Source organism: Lissotriton vulgaris, chromosome 9 (assembly GCF_964263255.1).
Source record: "Lissotriton vulgaris chromosome 9, aLisVul1.2, whole genome shotgun sequence".
Lineage (NCBI taxonomy): Eukaryota > Metazoa > Chordata > Amphibia > Caudata > Salamandridae > Lissotriton > Lissotriton vulgaris.
The window spans coordinates 530,699,231-530,716,583 of NC_141697.1; the positions used below are offsets into that span (position 1 = coordinate 530,699,231).

At 42.5% G+C, this 17,353-nt stretch overlaps 1 protein-coding gene across 1 annotated transcript in view; it reads right to left on the reverse strand.

The window, feature by feature from the left end:
- Positions 1 to 965: 965 nt before the first annotated feature.
- MIA (MIA SH3 domain containing) overlaps positions 966 to 17,353 on the reverse strand; it is a 31,022-nt gene continuing 14,634 nt past the window's right edge. Inside the window, exon 4 of the mRNA XM_086936675.1 lies at positions 966 to 1,473. Coding sequence (XP_086792801.1) covers positions 1,450 to 1,473 — 24 coding nt within the window. The 3' untranslated portion in view covers positions 966 to 1,449. The remainder of the gene's footprint in view (positions 1,474 to 17,353) is intronic.

Sequence of the window (17,353 nt, forward strand, 5' to 3'; positions counted from 1 at the left end):
GTCAAAATAAACGTACTTTTTGACTTGAAAAGAGGCTTGGTCATTATTCATCCTTCTCATCTTGCTTCCTTTTGCAAGCTAAATAGTTGCCCTAGTGCCTAAGTTGTTAAGACCAGGTGAATTGCTGCCACGGCAGCCGGTGAACAGTAAGTCTCTGAATTAGTCCCATTGCCCTGGCTGTTTGTGTGTCTCTCCACACTGTATTGGATTTTTCAATTATGACTTCGCAGGTAAGTACATTGGGAGACATTCATTCACAGCCACTACATCAACAATCACTATATCAGGAGTTCCTTTACATCATAACGTTGCAGACGTGTTTATATTTTTATATAAGTACATATATGTCTAACTTTATTTTTGTGTAAACATATATGTTTATTTTTTGCATAACATTCAATTTAAATGAACATATATTTACATGAACATATATGTATCATTTGTATATACTCTTATACATTTAATTGTATATATATGATGTCCTAACGCATTAAACCAAACGTGTGTGTGTGCGTGTAAACATAAATTTACATCGGTATGGCTAGATATATATACATATTCCTTCTTATAATCCCTATACTTTTTTTGCTTTATCCCTAGTTTTATTTGTTTTTTAATGTAGAATTGTCTTCAATAATAATAATATTAATATACACTTGTATTTTGATTATTTGTCTAATATTATTACATTAAAAAAATTGTATTTTTTAACATAACTTTTTAATACTTCTTTATGTAATTATTTTAAATGCAGTACATATTTTAAATTCATTTAGTTTGAATAATGCTTTTTGTTTTGCTAATCATTTTAGTGCAGTTTTACGAATCTTCATAAAATTTTCCCCCAATAATTTAGTCCATCTTGGCTCCTTCATGCAAAGTTTTGCGCCAACCTCTCTGCCAAGAGACATTTTCTACTCTGACTAGTCTCCTGCCGGTAGGATAATGAAACAAATAAACGTATGTATGCTGATTTTAATGATGCATTTTATTATTAAAATAAGTACAAAAGTAAGGCATACTGTAGCTTTGAAGCCTCCAGTCAGACTGTTTCCTGTGCAGTTAAAGTAAAAATTAGATTCACATGTTTGCAGAATTAAATGTGATTTCACTGACAAGTTGACCTGTAAAACAGCTTTTGAGGAACACTGAACACATATTAATGTTTTTTTATCACTTCTATCTTCAACAATTAAGCATCGGCCCACTAAACAGGCAAGGCAGATATGAGGAGGAAAAGATAACGGCACAAGAACTTTGGCTCTCTAAACTTATAGCAGATCCCATGACTGATGCTAAGCAGGTGCATGCTTCGTCTAGCTTGAGTGGCAGCTGGATGGCATGACCCCACGCGGCAGCTGTTTGCTGAAAAGTCTTCTCTGATGTATCTAGATGGGGACAGCCGAGGTGATTGCTTTTCTTCAGATGACCACACCAGTGAAGCAGTACCTACTGGCAGTAGAAGTCCCACTGCTGCAAAGAAAATGAATAACAATTAAAATTGCGAACTGTAAATTGGGATATTGTTTTGTATGTTTATGCTATTTTGCATTTATCCTCTGGCACCATCTTTTAAGTAGGGCTTGGTGTGATATGGGAGCTCTCTGCGATGATTTGCAGGGCATGCGGAGGGTGTAATTCCAGCCATGATGAGAGTTACAATAGAATGGGTTAACAATATTGCCATGCTGACATAGGCTAGTACACATGAATAGTTAATAAAACCATAAACTAGTGATGAAATACTATGTGCACAAAAGAAATATTCATTTTTGTGTTCAAATTATCAAGGGTTGTTCTTTGTATGGTTGTTTGTCCCCATCACGGGCTTTACTGTGTGTGTAAGTGTCTATATGTAAATGGGAATGTGTGTAGTTATGTGGGTGTAGGCGTGTGGGAGTAGATATGTGCTATAGGTGTGTGGGTGCAAGTATGTAAAATGTAGTTGTCCTTAAGGGTGTGGATGTAGGTGTTAGGGTATAGATGTGTGTGTTCCAGTTCAATTTTCAAGTTTATTTTTATTAGCGTAGTTACTTAAACCATTGCTACAAAAAGTATCAATAAAAAGAAATTTCATTGTACGTTATATTATAGGTAAAAATTAAAAAGAGTTTGGTTTAAAAAGTTGCACGTTTGTTTCCATTGCAGTTTATAATAAGCAATTCATTTGCTGAATGACCGTATCGTAATTATAGCGTTTTCTTCCCTACCTGCCTCAGAAACAACACCAGGCGGAAGTTCAGCTGCGGGTCCTCTGGTGCAAAGCAGACCAGTCAAAACAACAGAAGAGTGTTCCTTCTCAGGAGAAGAGCAAGCATGAAGAATTAAACTTGATTCTTTAGAAAGCCCTCACTCACCAACCTAGTTGGTGACATGCTTCATCATCGGGCCCCACCAGGAATGCCAAGTGCCTTCCCGGTGTGCTTCAACACCAGAATTACTGCGGAGCAGGTTAGTGTTGTCTAAGTGACAAGTAAAAGTAATTGTGAAGTGAGTAAAGTGTGTAGATTGTGTCCAAAAATAATTTTATTCGTTGTCCAACCAGACACGAGTAAAAACAAAGTGAGCGATGTATGAGCTGGATAGATTGATCAGCTATGTCTCACTGTGTGTGGTCAACATGTTTCTGCCTATATAATGCTAATGGCGAGGCATTCGTCAGGACTAAAGTGTGGACCTCTGTGGTATGAGCACACTAAGGCTCACCCTAACCAAGAGGTCCAAAGTGTGAAAAGGAAACAAAGGTTTATAGTAACCTGCTGTTACTGAGGGATCCTTCTTATTTGTAGGAACCCAACATACATATGTGGTGTAACAATTAATCACACCATGGGTCTCGGGAGGGGGGTGGTGGTTAGTAGGCACACCGCCGGCAAAGCCAAGCACCCGCTCGGTACCTGTTGCTGTCCTCAAATAACAAGACCCCGTCTTGTCTCTTTGCACACATGCCTCTTTGGTTACCAAATGGTTTTACAAGTTGTTTTCGTTCAGCCTTCACTTCTTTCCAAGTGCTGAGTAGGTGCAACATGTCCTCCTGTGCTGTGCCACATAAGCAGCAGGTGGAGTCAGTTTGGGCCTTCAGGCAATGTGGAAAGGGCTTTGTGCAGGTTAGCAGACCTTGTTGATGCTTTAAGAATTGGATTTTGGTAGATCTAGCATACCCCAGGGCTAGATATTTTTGAGTGGTGGGAGTGGGATAGGTGCTCAGTCATCCAGCCGTGTGACCTTTTTGATAGGGATGCTTTATCCTCGACCCATGATAAAATTTTTACTGTTTTCCATGTACATTTTTTGAAAAGGCAGTGATTGGTTAGGCCCAGTGTGGTCTGGCTTGTTTGTAGATATTTTGCAGCTGATGATGATGCTTGCTGTTGTATCTCTAACTACAAGCGCCAGTTGAAAGTTCCTGGTCCAGATTTTCGTACCTTGTTCTAAAAAAATGACATATGCTCCTTGTCTAGCCAGGGTCTGCTTTTGGACGCCAAACTCTAGCCTGATCTGTGCAGGAGAAGTGTATTTAGGCAAGCCAACAATTATTTGATACACTGTTACAACCATGCTGTCCAGTAGTTTAAAGTCCCTGCCCCTTTGTGCCTCGCTGCTGTAGGTTATTGTCAGTAAGAGTTTTGCCTGTATGACTTCGATTAATGGAAGGAGTGATGGGCCACTTAGTTTAGAGTTGAGATTTCTTATTGGAACTGCCAGGGCTGTGCCTTTCTCCTAATTGAGTCCCTTTGAACAGTGAAGTGGCCGCCTTTGTCTATAACCGCTCCTATTTATATTCTGATACAGAGTCAATGCAGGTTTGTCCCCAGAACCAGAATCAGGCCAGAAATTTATTTAGATTCTTTTTGATTACCATAGTCTTAGTTTTCGCCAGGTTGATGTTCAAACTGTTAGTTTGGAGTATTCATAAGACTTAGTCGTCTACATAGAGTTGGCATGGTAGTGCTGAGTTCCCTAGCCTTGGGGTATGTGAATTGCTGGCAATTAGTAGCAGGACAAGGTCCAGCAACCTTGCTTAAGTCCTTTAGTTATTGGTATCCGTCTTGAAAGGGCAGATCCGTCTTGCAGTTTTATTTGGATATAGGTGTCAGTATGCAAGTTGATTAACAAATTAAGCAATGGCTGTGGTATGCCCCACTTGGCCAATTTTGCCCATAATCCTTTGCGGTTTACATGGTCAAAGGCAGCCCCATAATCGATGAAACATAAGTATAGTGGCATTTTTGTTTTTTCTGCCTTATCGATCAGCAGATCCATACTCATTATATTTGTTACTGTTTCAACAGATTTAGAGAAGTCTGTCTGATTTAGAGGAATGATCAAATTGCCTTCGGCCCATAGCTGGAGTTCCTCCAGGAGAGTACCGGCAAAAACCTTTGCCTCGTTGTCCAAAAGGGCAACTAAGCGGTAGTTCTTTGGCAGGGCTTTGTCTCCTGACTTAAAAATTGACTAAATTATCGAGGCCCTCCAGGAGGCGAGAAGTTGGCAGGTTTGCAGTATTTCAGTGAAGAGAGGGGTGAGTACTTTTTCCCAATAATCTACATCTTGTTTGTAAAGCACAGTTGGGCCCAGTGCCCCTTCTTTTCTTCCCTTTCCTATTTGTTGTTTGATTACTTTGTAGTGATTGCTTGGGAGTAAAGCTCCCGGCGTTATGCCTTCTTCCCCTTGGAGTGCTATTGTGCTCCCCTCAACATGTCTGGTCTCAAGTGGGGTTGTTCTCAGAGTTACAGTTGGCCATGCTCCTGTAGGCAGTGAAATGACATCTTGATGGAAGTGTTTTCCAAGATATGTTGCCCAATCCTCTTCTGATATAGTGGATGATAATCCCTCATGTGCAGGACGAATGTCGATTTATTGTCCCCCAAAATCTTGCACTGTCACTCGGTTTAATATCTGCGTGCAGTTTCACCCAGACAGCGTCTTCTGCTGCTCTCTTGGCTGTCCATGTTACTTGCTTTGGCTTAACTTTCTGCTGGCATAATGCGGCTAAAAATGTAAAGTCGTTTGGATTTTATCTGAGATACCGCAGCATGCGATTGATTATATTTTTTATGGATCTTATCTCGAATTTGTGTTTTTGTGAAGTTGGTTACATTGCTATAGCTAGGCTGCTCTCTTGATTTAATTGGGGCGGTAAAGGACTCTCCCAGTAAAGTTGTAAAGTTGACCCATTTCTCTTATTCGTTGCCCCCTTCCTAAAGCTCCTTTGTGATGCTTGCACAAATGTTATTTTCCTGTAATCAATTGTAAAGGTCACTCCTTGTAGGGGGTGTGATTTCTCGAACTTGGGCATGTTTGTATAGAGTGTAATTTCCTGGGGGCAATGGTCACTGTCCGCTTTGTCGCCCATGTTAAATGTGTAAATTTCATTAAGCATGGGTAGGGACACGAAAGTACAGTTTAATGTCGAGTTTTTAGTTGATGAGCAGTGAGTGATTGCCGGGGGGTTGTCGCATGTGCTTTTGCCACTTACTGCTCTAAAATTGAGATGCTCAAGATCCTCTAAGAGATGCTGGCCGGTTTTTGTAGGCTGTCCTGATGGGCTGTTCCCCTGTGGTGGAATGGTCCATATCCGGTTTTGTATAGACACTTCCTCCGCTGTCGATGAGCCAATTAGATGTAGATTGAGTATCATATCCAATGTATTAACCTAAATTATGCATGACTCTGAGAAATCAGTTAGTTGTTTAACTACCTTGGTTTTTCTATTTGGGTGCATATAAGCGTTTATTATTACAATGTCCTAACACCTTTCCCTGGTGGCACCTTCGATGCAGATATTTTTATTGCAATAATGTCTGATGTTGTTGGGTCAAATGAACGTGCTGAGGTTGTACATGTGCTGGTGACATAAATTGCGAGGCCTCCCTGCAGGTGTCCGTATCTTGCCCCTTTAACTGCTGGTGTGAAAAAACAGAGATATCCTTGAAAATGTGGTGGATCAGTCAACCAAGTCTCCTGCAGAGCGATAATGTGAAATGTCCTTTGATAGTTGATGAAATCCAAATCTGTTATCTTGCTGGCCAGACCATTTATGTTCCATTAGCATATCCGTAGCAGGTTGGTTTCTCCTGTTAGTAAGGGTTGGTGGCTGATTGGTTACTTATTTCTTGCTTAGTTATTTATTGTCCTTGAGAACCATCCCAGATCTTCAAACCGGTTCACTTGATTTGCAGGTTCTTGGCTTGTTCTGTGTGTGTCCGGTGAATGACCATTTGTGAGAGGAGAGTGCCCTCTTGTGCCTTTTAATACAGATCTTGGGATGTTTTTCCGAACTGTCAGTGTTTTGTCTGAATACTCCACGGCCAATGGAAAAGGAAAGCCAGGAACGCTGATGGGGATGATCGTTATCCCCCAGCCTTTGAATGTGGAGCTTTCCAGGAGTACTTCTTGGGCGATAGTTGGCTTTCTCCATGTGATCATTGTATCCTCTCCCCCCTCGGGGCCTTTGCGATTGATGAATTCAACTGAGTCCAGCTCTGCGGTAGTTACATCTTTCAGTGTTGGTATGTGTGACATTAGGCAGGGGATATTTCCTCAGTTTAATATATTGTGTGGGCCTCTTGATCTATATTCTGGTACAAACTTGAGGTTGTTTCCTTCCTCATTTAAGTTGCCAGCTGCGTAGGCCACATTCTGGTTGGTAGTAGGCCGATAGTTGTTATTTCCTGGGTTTTCCGATGTTAGCGGACCTTCGGTATCAAGCCTGCGCCAAACGTTCTGAGTTATGTTTGCGACCAATCCAGTGCTGGACAGATGATATCTTTTTTCCGCTGAGATGTTCCTAAAGCCCGACCACCCTAGCTTTGGAAGGATCAAGTTTGCTGGCTTCTCATCCCTTGTTGTTGATGAATCGATTTCAGTCGAGAGTTGGATTGCCATTTCCGGATGAAGCTCCCTTGGGACTAGATGAAGTTTTGTGGCAGAGACAGCCTAGGGGATAGACTGTTGTTGGAGTTGGTGAAAAACGGTGCAGAATTGTTGTTGCTTCCTTCGTTCTGCATGTCATTTGGCCACTTGCTTATGCCTCCTTTCTGAAGTCGTTGTGATTGAATGAATGTTTGCCATCATCTACAACCTGCGTTGTTTGCCGTGGTGGCCTTGGGGTGGTGGATTGTTTGTTGAGTTTAGAAATTGTCCCCTTTTCTGCAGTCTTGGGGTTCTTATTCCGTGTCTCCGCTGAAGCTGGGAGGTTGTTGATTTGTGGGTGCAGATATCTCAGGCAGTGTCAACTTGAATAGGAGGGCAAAGTCTTTCTGGTTCGAGATGACCTATTGGATCTGGCCCTTCCTCCTTTGGGAACAACTTTGCTTTGCGTTTGAGTTGTCATTTGATTTTATTACTTTAGTGTCTGGATCTGTTCCAGGCCCCCGATGAGGCCCAATTGCCTGTTCCAGTGCTGTTGCTTTATTACATCCGTCAATTTTGACTTTGCTTCTTGTTGCTGTTTTGAGAGAGAGAGGCTTTTGGACCGGACTCTCTGCGCAGTATGTTCTCATTCTGTTTTGTGCCTTTATAGGAGGATCCTCCTTTGGATGGGGCTTAATAGGACTCTGGGCTTCGTTTTTAATGTGCGTGCACAGGTTGCTCAACATTGAGGGAAGGTAGGCTAGTTTGTCGACTATTGGGCCACAGCCTCAGCATGGTTCCCTGTCTTGAGTTTACCCCATATGCTCTGGAGGAAGGTGTTTAGAGCTCCTAGTTTCCCATTGATCGCTACTACAAAGACTGCCAAGGTGTTTAGTATGGTTAACTGAGTGTCCATTTTGTCAGATTGGTACTGGAGGGCTTCCACCAGGAGTTGCACTGTTTTGAGTTGACTTGCCCATGCGCTTTCAGAGTTCAAGTTTTGCTGGTGCTTTATTGGACTTTACAGTTCAGTCCCTAGTTCTAGGTCCTCTGTCCCCTGGTTCCCTCTTGCCTCCGGGTGCTCCAGAGCATTGTAGCTTTGAGAACTGGTCTTAGATTTTGCTGATGGCTCTTGTGTGTATATTGCTAGCAGTTCCTCCCATTCCTTTGTATTGAGGTGAGAGTGCTGTTCATAGTCTCCGGTCTCATGTCCTGATTCTGGTTCTAAATCTGATTCTGATCTGGTCGATGTTGGTGTTAACAGTGTGTGAAGCTTGGCGTTAGATTCTTTTGATGTCAAGATCAGGTTAGGCTTTGCTTCGTTGATGGAAGACCAGGGCGATTTCTGTGTTCTCTGGCTGCCTAGCTCTATTATTGACCGGTCATTGTGTATGATACAACTACTTTGCATCTTGTTGTTACGGGCCCCCTCTCCCGGCGGCTCTGTCTCTCTTCTGACCTTCTCTGTTTTTGGGCCTTGTTCACTGATTGCTATTACTTCTGCTACTACTCCTGCCGTAGTCGTCTTAGCAGGCCACTGAGGGTCGTGTAACGAAAGTGTGGCTTGGTTTTATGAGCCTGGTTTTGAAGCTGTTACACTAGGGTAGGATGGGCTTGGGCGCTGGTTATATTTCTGGTCTGGGTGTTGTACTTGACTCAAGAGCCAGACCATTCCTACGGCTTCCATTATCTAGCGGGTTAAGTTGCTCAAGTGGCGTAAGTAGGCCTAAAGGAGCGCATCCCCCGCATTTTTCAAAAACTGAAACTTGGTGTAGATCTTAGTCTGTGACAGTATAGGACAGCTCTGGCAGGTTTTCACCTCATGTTGTTTACCCCCTCATGGCGATGCCCTTTTCTGAAGTAGAGTCCACCGGTTCTGAGCCTGGTCTATTTTTAGGGTAGGGTTCAGCTCAACTGCCCTGCGGCGACAGGGATCTTCTCTTACGTTTCTTGTTTTTTGTCTTGAGCAGGCGACCCCCTCTCACCCTGCCTGATCTCACTTTCCCATTGCGATAATTTCCCTTCTTCCCGTATTTCTCCGGCCTCCTCCACCGCCAATGGCGCCGCTATCTCCTCTGGCCCCCACTCTCTTCTATGCTGTCTTGTCCTGTCCTGAACACTAGTCGCAGGTAGCATGTTCTGGTGGTTGACGTGGGCGAGCGGCTTTGCTGTAGCTAACAACCAGCTAAACAGACAGACAGGGGCAATCTGGAGCAGACTGGGGAGATGATTTAGTTCCACCCACTGCTTATTCTGGCTTCTTCTGGCCAACCTTAGTCTGCCCTCTGTATCCTTAGCCTGCAGCTCCTGGTATCCCAATGTCCTAGGTGTCCCAATGTCCCTGGTCGGCCTCAGATGTACTTGGGCTGCGCACAGCCAAAGCGGGGTGGGAGCAAGATGGGGCTGAGGAGGTAGTCGTATTCAGTGGCAGGGACAGTGATAAAAAGGGGAGAGTGGGAGGGAGAAGCCAGAGAGGCCAGGGAGATGCAGAGAGATGCAGGGGGTGTAGGTGGAGCTGGTTGGAGTGGGTAGGTCACCTTCCCTGTGCAGCTCAGCCTCAGCTCCCAGTGCCTACTGCTCACTGCTGCTCCCTGTTACTACTTTCTCCTGAGGTCGGCGCTGAGGGGTTGTGGGGGGCAAGTGGAGGCCAAGTGGGCAAGTGAGCAGGGCACACTGGTGAGTCGCAAGCTGCGCCCAACCTAGTTGGTCAACTTCCGCGGACTCAACAGGCTCGCACTCTGCGGCTGCTCCTAATAGCGGCCGTGCTTACTACTCACTCACTCACTCACTTCTCTCCATTGCTCCCCGCCTTACCCCTCCGTTTCAGTAGAGAGTTTGCGGGCTGCCTTGCTGTGTGGTGTCACGGCTTTTTCGGAGGACCGCCCGGTTTTCGGGTTTTACAGGCTTTTGCCGCTTTTGATTTTGCTGCGGCCGCTACAGCCACTCTGCTCCACTTCGCTCTGGGCAGTGCTCTGTTGCGTCACGTCACTTCCGGATGCAAACCACGTGTGTTCTGATAAATAGGCATAGGTAGGTCTGTGTATGTCTGTGTGTTTCTGGGTGTGTGGGTTTGCAGATTTTTAGGTTTATATGTGGGAGTGATGAGTATTGTCACAGGTGTACACATGAAGAGCTGTGTGTTTGGGGTATATATGTGTGCATTATCATGTGTGTGTGTGTGTGTGTGTGCGTTCAGTGGTGAGTGTAGGGTTGAGTGTGGAAATATTTAGTAAAAGTGTGGGTCTGTATGTGATGTGGAGTAAGAATATATGTGTTGCGTTATATGTGATTACACACACATGTGGATTGATAGTAATGTGTACAGGTAAGTGTGTATCTTAGTAAAGTTATATGTATATGTGTGTTTGTGTGTGCATGTGTGTGTCTGGGTGTAGAGCTAGAGATGTGTGCAGAGGTGTATAAAGTAGTATGTGTGCAGCAACGTCTATGAATATCAGCAGTTGTGTGTGTGTATGTAGAGGTGTGTGAGAAAGAGAGATGTGGGTGTTGTCTTTCTGATCGTTCCCTCTGGCCATTGCCAATTATATAGTTTGCCATTTTTTCCACCAAGATTAGCACAATATACATAATGCAATGCAGACACATGTGTGTGTGTGAACAATGTTGACATTACTGTGCATTTCTATGTTCATACATGCATGTGCAGGTGAGTGTAGATGTGTGTGAAGATTTCTGTTGAACTTTTTGTCAGATTATAAAAGAAGGTGTGAGTAAGACTGTACAAGGAAGTGTGCAGATGTTGGTTTGGAAATGCGTGCGTAGTGACAAATGCAATGTGTAGAGATAGGTGTGTGTATTAGTAAAGATAGTTGTATTAGTCTATATATATATGTGTGTGTTGGTGTGTGTTGGGGGTGTATGTGTACAGCAAGCACTGTAGGGAGAAGTGTATAGGGGAGTGTGTCTTTAGCAAAGTCTTTAAACAATTGTTATATGTGGGCATGTAGCGGTAGGTATTTTGTGTTTTATGTTAGGTTACTAACATTTGTATAATAGAGTGCAAAGATGGATGTACGATTGCATTTAGAGGTAGAGAAAGGGTTTGTATGAATGTGCATAGAGCTGTGTGTGGGTCTGCCTCTGAATGTTTATCCTTGATATCATCCACTTATGTAGCAACTTGTAACACACCAGAAATGCCTTTCTGTGTTTTAAGTGCTATTTGTACCACATGGTCCAGTGACCAGCAGTCAGAAAGTATTCTCAGTTGCTAGTGGTCTCCTTGCCCCTTTCTGTCTGTACTCTACAACTAGTGTGTGTGCTAAGTGACAATGTCACAGGCCTAAAGTGTGGTGACCCCATTGTTTCATTATCTCTTTACCATGTAGCTTGTTTTTGGCAATCTTGAGTCATTTTGCATCCCACCACGTGTGAGTGTTAGCTGAAGCTGTGCTGGAGCTCCAATAACCCTTCTCTGTGTGTGGTGCACTTAAATATTTGCCTGCACTGCATGCAATGGTTGACCACATTTGCTTCCCGGAAAAGAAGCACAGATGGTCAGACCACCATTAAATCCAAACAAGAGGTCTTCATAGACAACCAAACATGAGGTCTTAATAGCCAACCAAACAAGAGGTCTTCATACACAACCAAACAAGAGGTCTTCATAGACAACCAAACAAGAGGTCTTAATAGACAACCAAACAAGAGTTCTTCATAGACAATCAAACAAGAGGTCTTCCTAGACAACCAAACAAGAGGTCTTCATGCACAACCAAACAAGAGTTGTTCATACACAACCAAACAAGAGGTCTTCAAAGACAACCAAACAAGAGGTCTTCATGCACAACCAAATAAGAGGTCTTCATACACAACCAAACAAGAGGTCTTCAAAGACAACCAAACAAGAGGTCTTCATACACAACCAAATAAGAGGTCTTCATACACAACCAAACAAGAGGTCTTCATAGACCACAGAAAAAAGAGGTCTTCATACACAACCAAACAAGAGGTCTTCATACACAACCAAACAAGAGGCTTTCATAGACAACCAAGCAAGAGGTCTTCATAGACAACCAAACAAGACGTATTCATAGACAACCAAAGAAGAAGTCTTCATACACAACCAAACAAGAGGTCTTCATAGACCACAGAAAAAAGAGGTCTTCATACACAACCAAACAAGAGGTCTTCATACACAACCAAACAAGAGGTCTTCATACACAACCAAACAAGAGGCTTTCATAGACAACCAAGCAAGAGGTCTTCATAGACAACCAAACAAGACGTCTTCATAGACAACCAAAGAAGAAGTCTTCAAAGACAAAGTGAAACAGGTTTGCATGAATAATGATGCACAGGAGCTGTTCCGGGTACTCTATGAATAAATGTGCAGCCTTACTCGAAACCTTTCACATGAATCAAAGTTTAGACTACCATTGAGTCTGAGGAAAAACTCATTTTAAAGTAAGTGCTATGCAACAGTGCAAAATTATTCCCATATAAACCCATCAACTAGTACAATAATGGCAAGTGTACGTTGCTAGCCATGATTAATTTCTATAATAATATGTGCCACGTTTTTTTGAGGAGACATGTGTAGAGCTGCAGAGCCACTCCTGCTCGGACTATCCTCCTACCTATGCCAGTAACCAGCAGTCAAACTGTATAAAAATATGGGAACTGTGATCTTGAGCGCAGAGGAGGCAGGGTCAATGAGTTGGGGATGGGGTAAGATGCATAACTATAAAAGAATAACATATTTTAAACCTTATTCTTAGACTTTAACCTAAAAGTAACTGCACATAGAATATAATTCACACATATTAAATTAAAACAAATGGACGTTAAACTAATCTTCACAGTGCAGGGGACTTCCTTCATTCCTTTCAACCTGGGACAACTCAAGGTCATCATTAACGTGCAGAAACGTTTATTCTTTAAGAGAAAGTATAGGAACTATTTTAATAAAATTAAAAAAGATTGGGAATGTCGTTCCCAATAGATCCTGCCCCGTTAAACCTCTGCCAGCAACCAACCTGTGGGCTGTACAGTCAGCCTGGCTGCTGAGCAGGCTGTACACGACTGGGAAGGCAACAAGACTCCTTTTATTTCAATTTCCATTGTTGTTTATGGGAATAGAAGAAGGACTGCAAAATACAATGAATGATGAAGGATCAGTGTACTGGCTGCCCTTCTATTTCTGCAGCCTTTTATGGAAATAGAAGGAATCTGATGCACAATGGGACCGGAGGACCGCATGAGGAGGCAAAGAGTCCCGGTCTCCTGGTAGAAGTGCTGAGATGACCACCAGCACAAATTAAGCAATGGGTGTATGCATTAATATTTTTGATTGTTAAGTTATAGTTTGCATTGGAATTTGTGATTCGGGAAGTACACCCTCTTAAGATTCTATCAGTTTACATATTAAGACATATCTGACCTTTGCTCTGTCTTCACTAAGTCCTAACACTAGATAAACCATTCCTCTTTTAAGAAATAGCACACATAAATTTCCCTTTGCCATGACATCTGCGTAGGACTTTGTAGCAGCACCTCGGATATCTGTTTTTTGCAAACACATATTTCGGCTGATAAAAGCAACCAAAATCAGGTTGTAAAACTCTGTGGAAAAATGGAAAATGACTTGGGGAGTCAGTCCAAAATGACTGATTCCCCTGGTAAGTCCTCATTTCTAAGATGACCCTTGGGGTTCCTCTTATAATCATCTGGTAACTCTGATCCTGCCCCGAGGTTACTGTTCTTACATGGACTTCTGCTAGTTAATTACTTTTGTAGTGGTACTGGAGCAAATAATGACATTCTAAGATCATTCATTAATAAGGAAGTTTTCCTATCAATTCATGACAATTATTTGCTTGTGAAAATCAGCATTAACTCACTACTTAGTGAACATCAATTATCATTTTTTGTTGTTATTTCTAATCTGCCATTGTCCACACAAAAGCAATTTTTAACCCCTTCGCTGCTGGCCCGTTTCCGCCACTGTGCGGTAAACAAATGAACAGGGCGGGGCCGTGACGAACCCCAGCCGTCATCAGCACACGAGCACCACGGAGCGTGACGGCTGGGGTTCGTCACCAGCATGCAAGGGGTTAAAATCCATCACCAAAAAAAAGGTGGTTCAACTTGACTTGGATGTATCTTTATGCTACAGTAGACTACACATACCCAACATGCTTACACGAGGAAAAAGCAGCTTTATCTTATCATGATTCTAACTTGACTTTTAAAGTAAAACAAATAATGTATACATTTTGGGCTATTATTATATCTCAACTCTCCTATTTGACAGCTCTTGGAGTGTGCCTCAATAGCCTGTGCTGCTTGTGCAAGGCCCATGTAAAGTCAATTGAACATGGCATTTGCTATATGCCCAGCTTTACCTGACTTAGGAAGAAAGATGTTATGCCTGATATTTATTGAATCTCAATGTAGGTCGATACGCCATATCTTCCGTTTTTTAGCTCTGAAATCAACAGATATGTGGGGTGCTTTATGTTCTTTCTTAGACAAGCAGTTGCCCGTCTGCCAAAGTTTGAACATGAATTGGTTATTGATGACTGATATTATATGTGTAGTCATTTTTAGGTCGAGCCTGGGCAGCGCATGCGCTGTCTGCTAGGCACGTTGTATTGAATTAGGGAATTGAAGCACCGCCCCCTCTCCACCCACATTTTTCATTGGCTTGTGTTATTGTCCACTGTAAACAGGCTTTTCATTGGTCAGAAGGCTTAGTAGTCCCTCCTTAGTACAGCCCTGTCTCATATTGTAACATCCCATCGCAACACCCCCTGTTACGTGTGTTGTTGCTCGGTTGGCTTTAATTAGAGCCTCCGAGCACTATTTTCTCAAATAGCTTTGTCCTGTCTGCTGTTGCAAGCAGGACACGCTCTCTCCTAACACATTTTTATAGCATGCATTTGCAATGTAATAGGTCTCGCATTTGCGAGAGTTTAAGCTATTGGCATTGTAAATGACAATGCCTTTTATTTATATATTTTCAAAACAGCACATAAATAAAAGGCATTGTCATTTACAATGCAAATAGCTCAAACTCTCATAAATACGAGACCTATTGTATTGCAAATGCTTGTTTACTTTGATCTCAGCAAATGTGTTTTTAAGTTGATGTGTTTTATTGTGAATGATTTTTATCAATACAATAAAGAAAGTACGAGATTTCCGAGGCACTTATAATTGGACCCTAAATGTCAAATCTGATTATTTCTGGCACTCCACTGGATTCCGGAATGAGAAAAACAAGGACCCCCTGGGTAGTAATGTAAGCAGACTCCTAGGACAGGGTAAATAAAGTTTGTGAAAAAAATGCCTAGGCAGTCTAGCCAGTAGGCAAACAATTAATCTGACCCAATAGCAAAAGGAACATTCAAGAAATACATTTAAAAAACAAGCATACTTTTAATTGACGTAGTAAAAATCATATAGGGACCTGAACAAATATCAGACTATATGATGAAATCATACAATAATCAAAACATATACAATTAATACATAAAATAAAATTTTTTTTTAACAATTTAATAAAAAGGCACCCGAAATCATAAGTGGTGCCTAGAGTGCAATGGCGAATAAGAACTCGACGCGCGTTTCGGCGGAAAACGCCTTCCTCAAGGAGTCACAGTTGGTTATATTTGGATACTGATGACAAGCAGATGATATCTTCATTCAAGATAAAAAACAAAACAGGCAATAGATGTTCCTGTGAAAACGAGGCTGATGTTGCTAGGCTGTAATCAGTTGCTAGTCGTCAAAGGTAATGGAACAGTTCTGTAAATAATATACCATGTATCCCATATGTAGAAGTCACGCATTAAAGGATATAATGCTGCGGGCTCAGGCAAGAGCTATTATCATCTTAAACTCTCCGTGTGGGGAACGATGGTTGGGGCGGACGTTGCATAGCCAAGAAGGAAGGCCCACTTGAAAGGTATACGAAAGGCTCACTTGAAAGGTATACGAAAAAATGCAAGAATGTTCGGACCCTTTCTTAATGATGTACGAACAGCTAGCTTAATGAATGTTTCAAAATATCAAAACCGGCAACGTGCAGTATTAGCGTTTCAGCAAAGTTAACAGCCCCAGGACGACAACTGTGGCATGTAAAGACACGTATAAGTCTTAATATGTGTTCCAAGATATCAAAATCCGGCAATAAATAGTGTTAGCGTGCGCCAGAAATAACAGCCCCAGGACGACAACTGTGGCATGTAAAGACTCGTATAAGTCCGGTGATAAATGGCTGGCGGCAGGATAATGCTCACAAGGCGTGTTTGGCGCAGAGTTCCGTCTGCCAAAAGGGAATCACACTGGATTCCAACAGAATTGGTGAGTTTCCATTTGTCACTTAGGTATAGAAAAGACTTGTACTTTGCCTTCTGCTTTGACCAATTTTACCTTTGTAGACGCTGGACTCACCTTCTTACATCAAATAAGAGTGCCCGATGAATTTTGCAGCAACTTTGTGTTTTAAGTATTTTGATGCAGAAGGTTCCCTAAAATTCCCTCAGTTGTATATGTTTAGGTCGAGCCTAGCGCAGTGGGCATGCGCTGTTCTGCGAGTCCTTTAGTATCTCCTCTCTGGGATTAATCACGCCTCTTGTCCCCCATTCGTTCCTTTGCGTGCTTGTATGAATTTATTTGGTTTCATTGGTCAATCATTACATTTGTCCCTCCTTTCTGGGGGTGGTTCCTCTCCCTGGCTACTGGCCCTGTTGCAAGTATTATTGTTCCTTTGTTATCGTGTTCGGTTTTTATGCACTTCTCTTTTTTCTTTTGAGTTTCCAACGGTAAAACCTGGCAGTGGGAGCTTTATGGATTGGGTTGTTTTTTTGTTGCTGAATTTATTTGATCCGCGAAAATACTGGGAAACTGACAGTGGGATGCTCCACATTATTCCTTCATCAGCGCGACACAGAGCTTTATCTTTAAACATGGTGATCTCGCCATGACATACAGGACTGTACACACTGCTGCAGATGAAAAAAGACAGCTCTCGCTGTTGGGGAGAGTCCTGGTTAAATGGGTGTGTGTTCCATTCTACTTCTCCCGCCCCCACCTCCCCCTTGCGAACTCTGCTTTCCTGGTTGGTCAGTCTGGGGTGTATGAACAATTTTTGGAGCATCTCCCTCTACTCCTCCTCGAGATATGTGTATCCTTTGGGTACATTACGCATAAGAAGGTAAAACAGAAGTACTGTGCTACCATTTAGTTCGATAGAGATACAGTCTTCACGTTTATACTAAATAGCATTCTGAAAGGCAACACGTAATGTTCACGCTTGTCCAAGTTGGCCAGTTTTACTTAGAATGTTCACAGTTTTAAATAAACGTTCACTGCACTATCTCTAACGCCCTGCACTCACCCTGGTTTCGCTCCGATATAGCCCCAGATGCCATTCTTCGTACCACAAAGAAAACACTATCCCGTAACTGCTTCTTTCCCCTCTAGGATATGTTTGCCCTAAAGTGGGGATCTTTGCACGGGCGCAGCACGG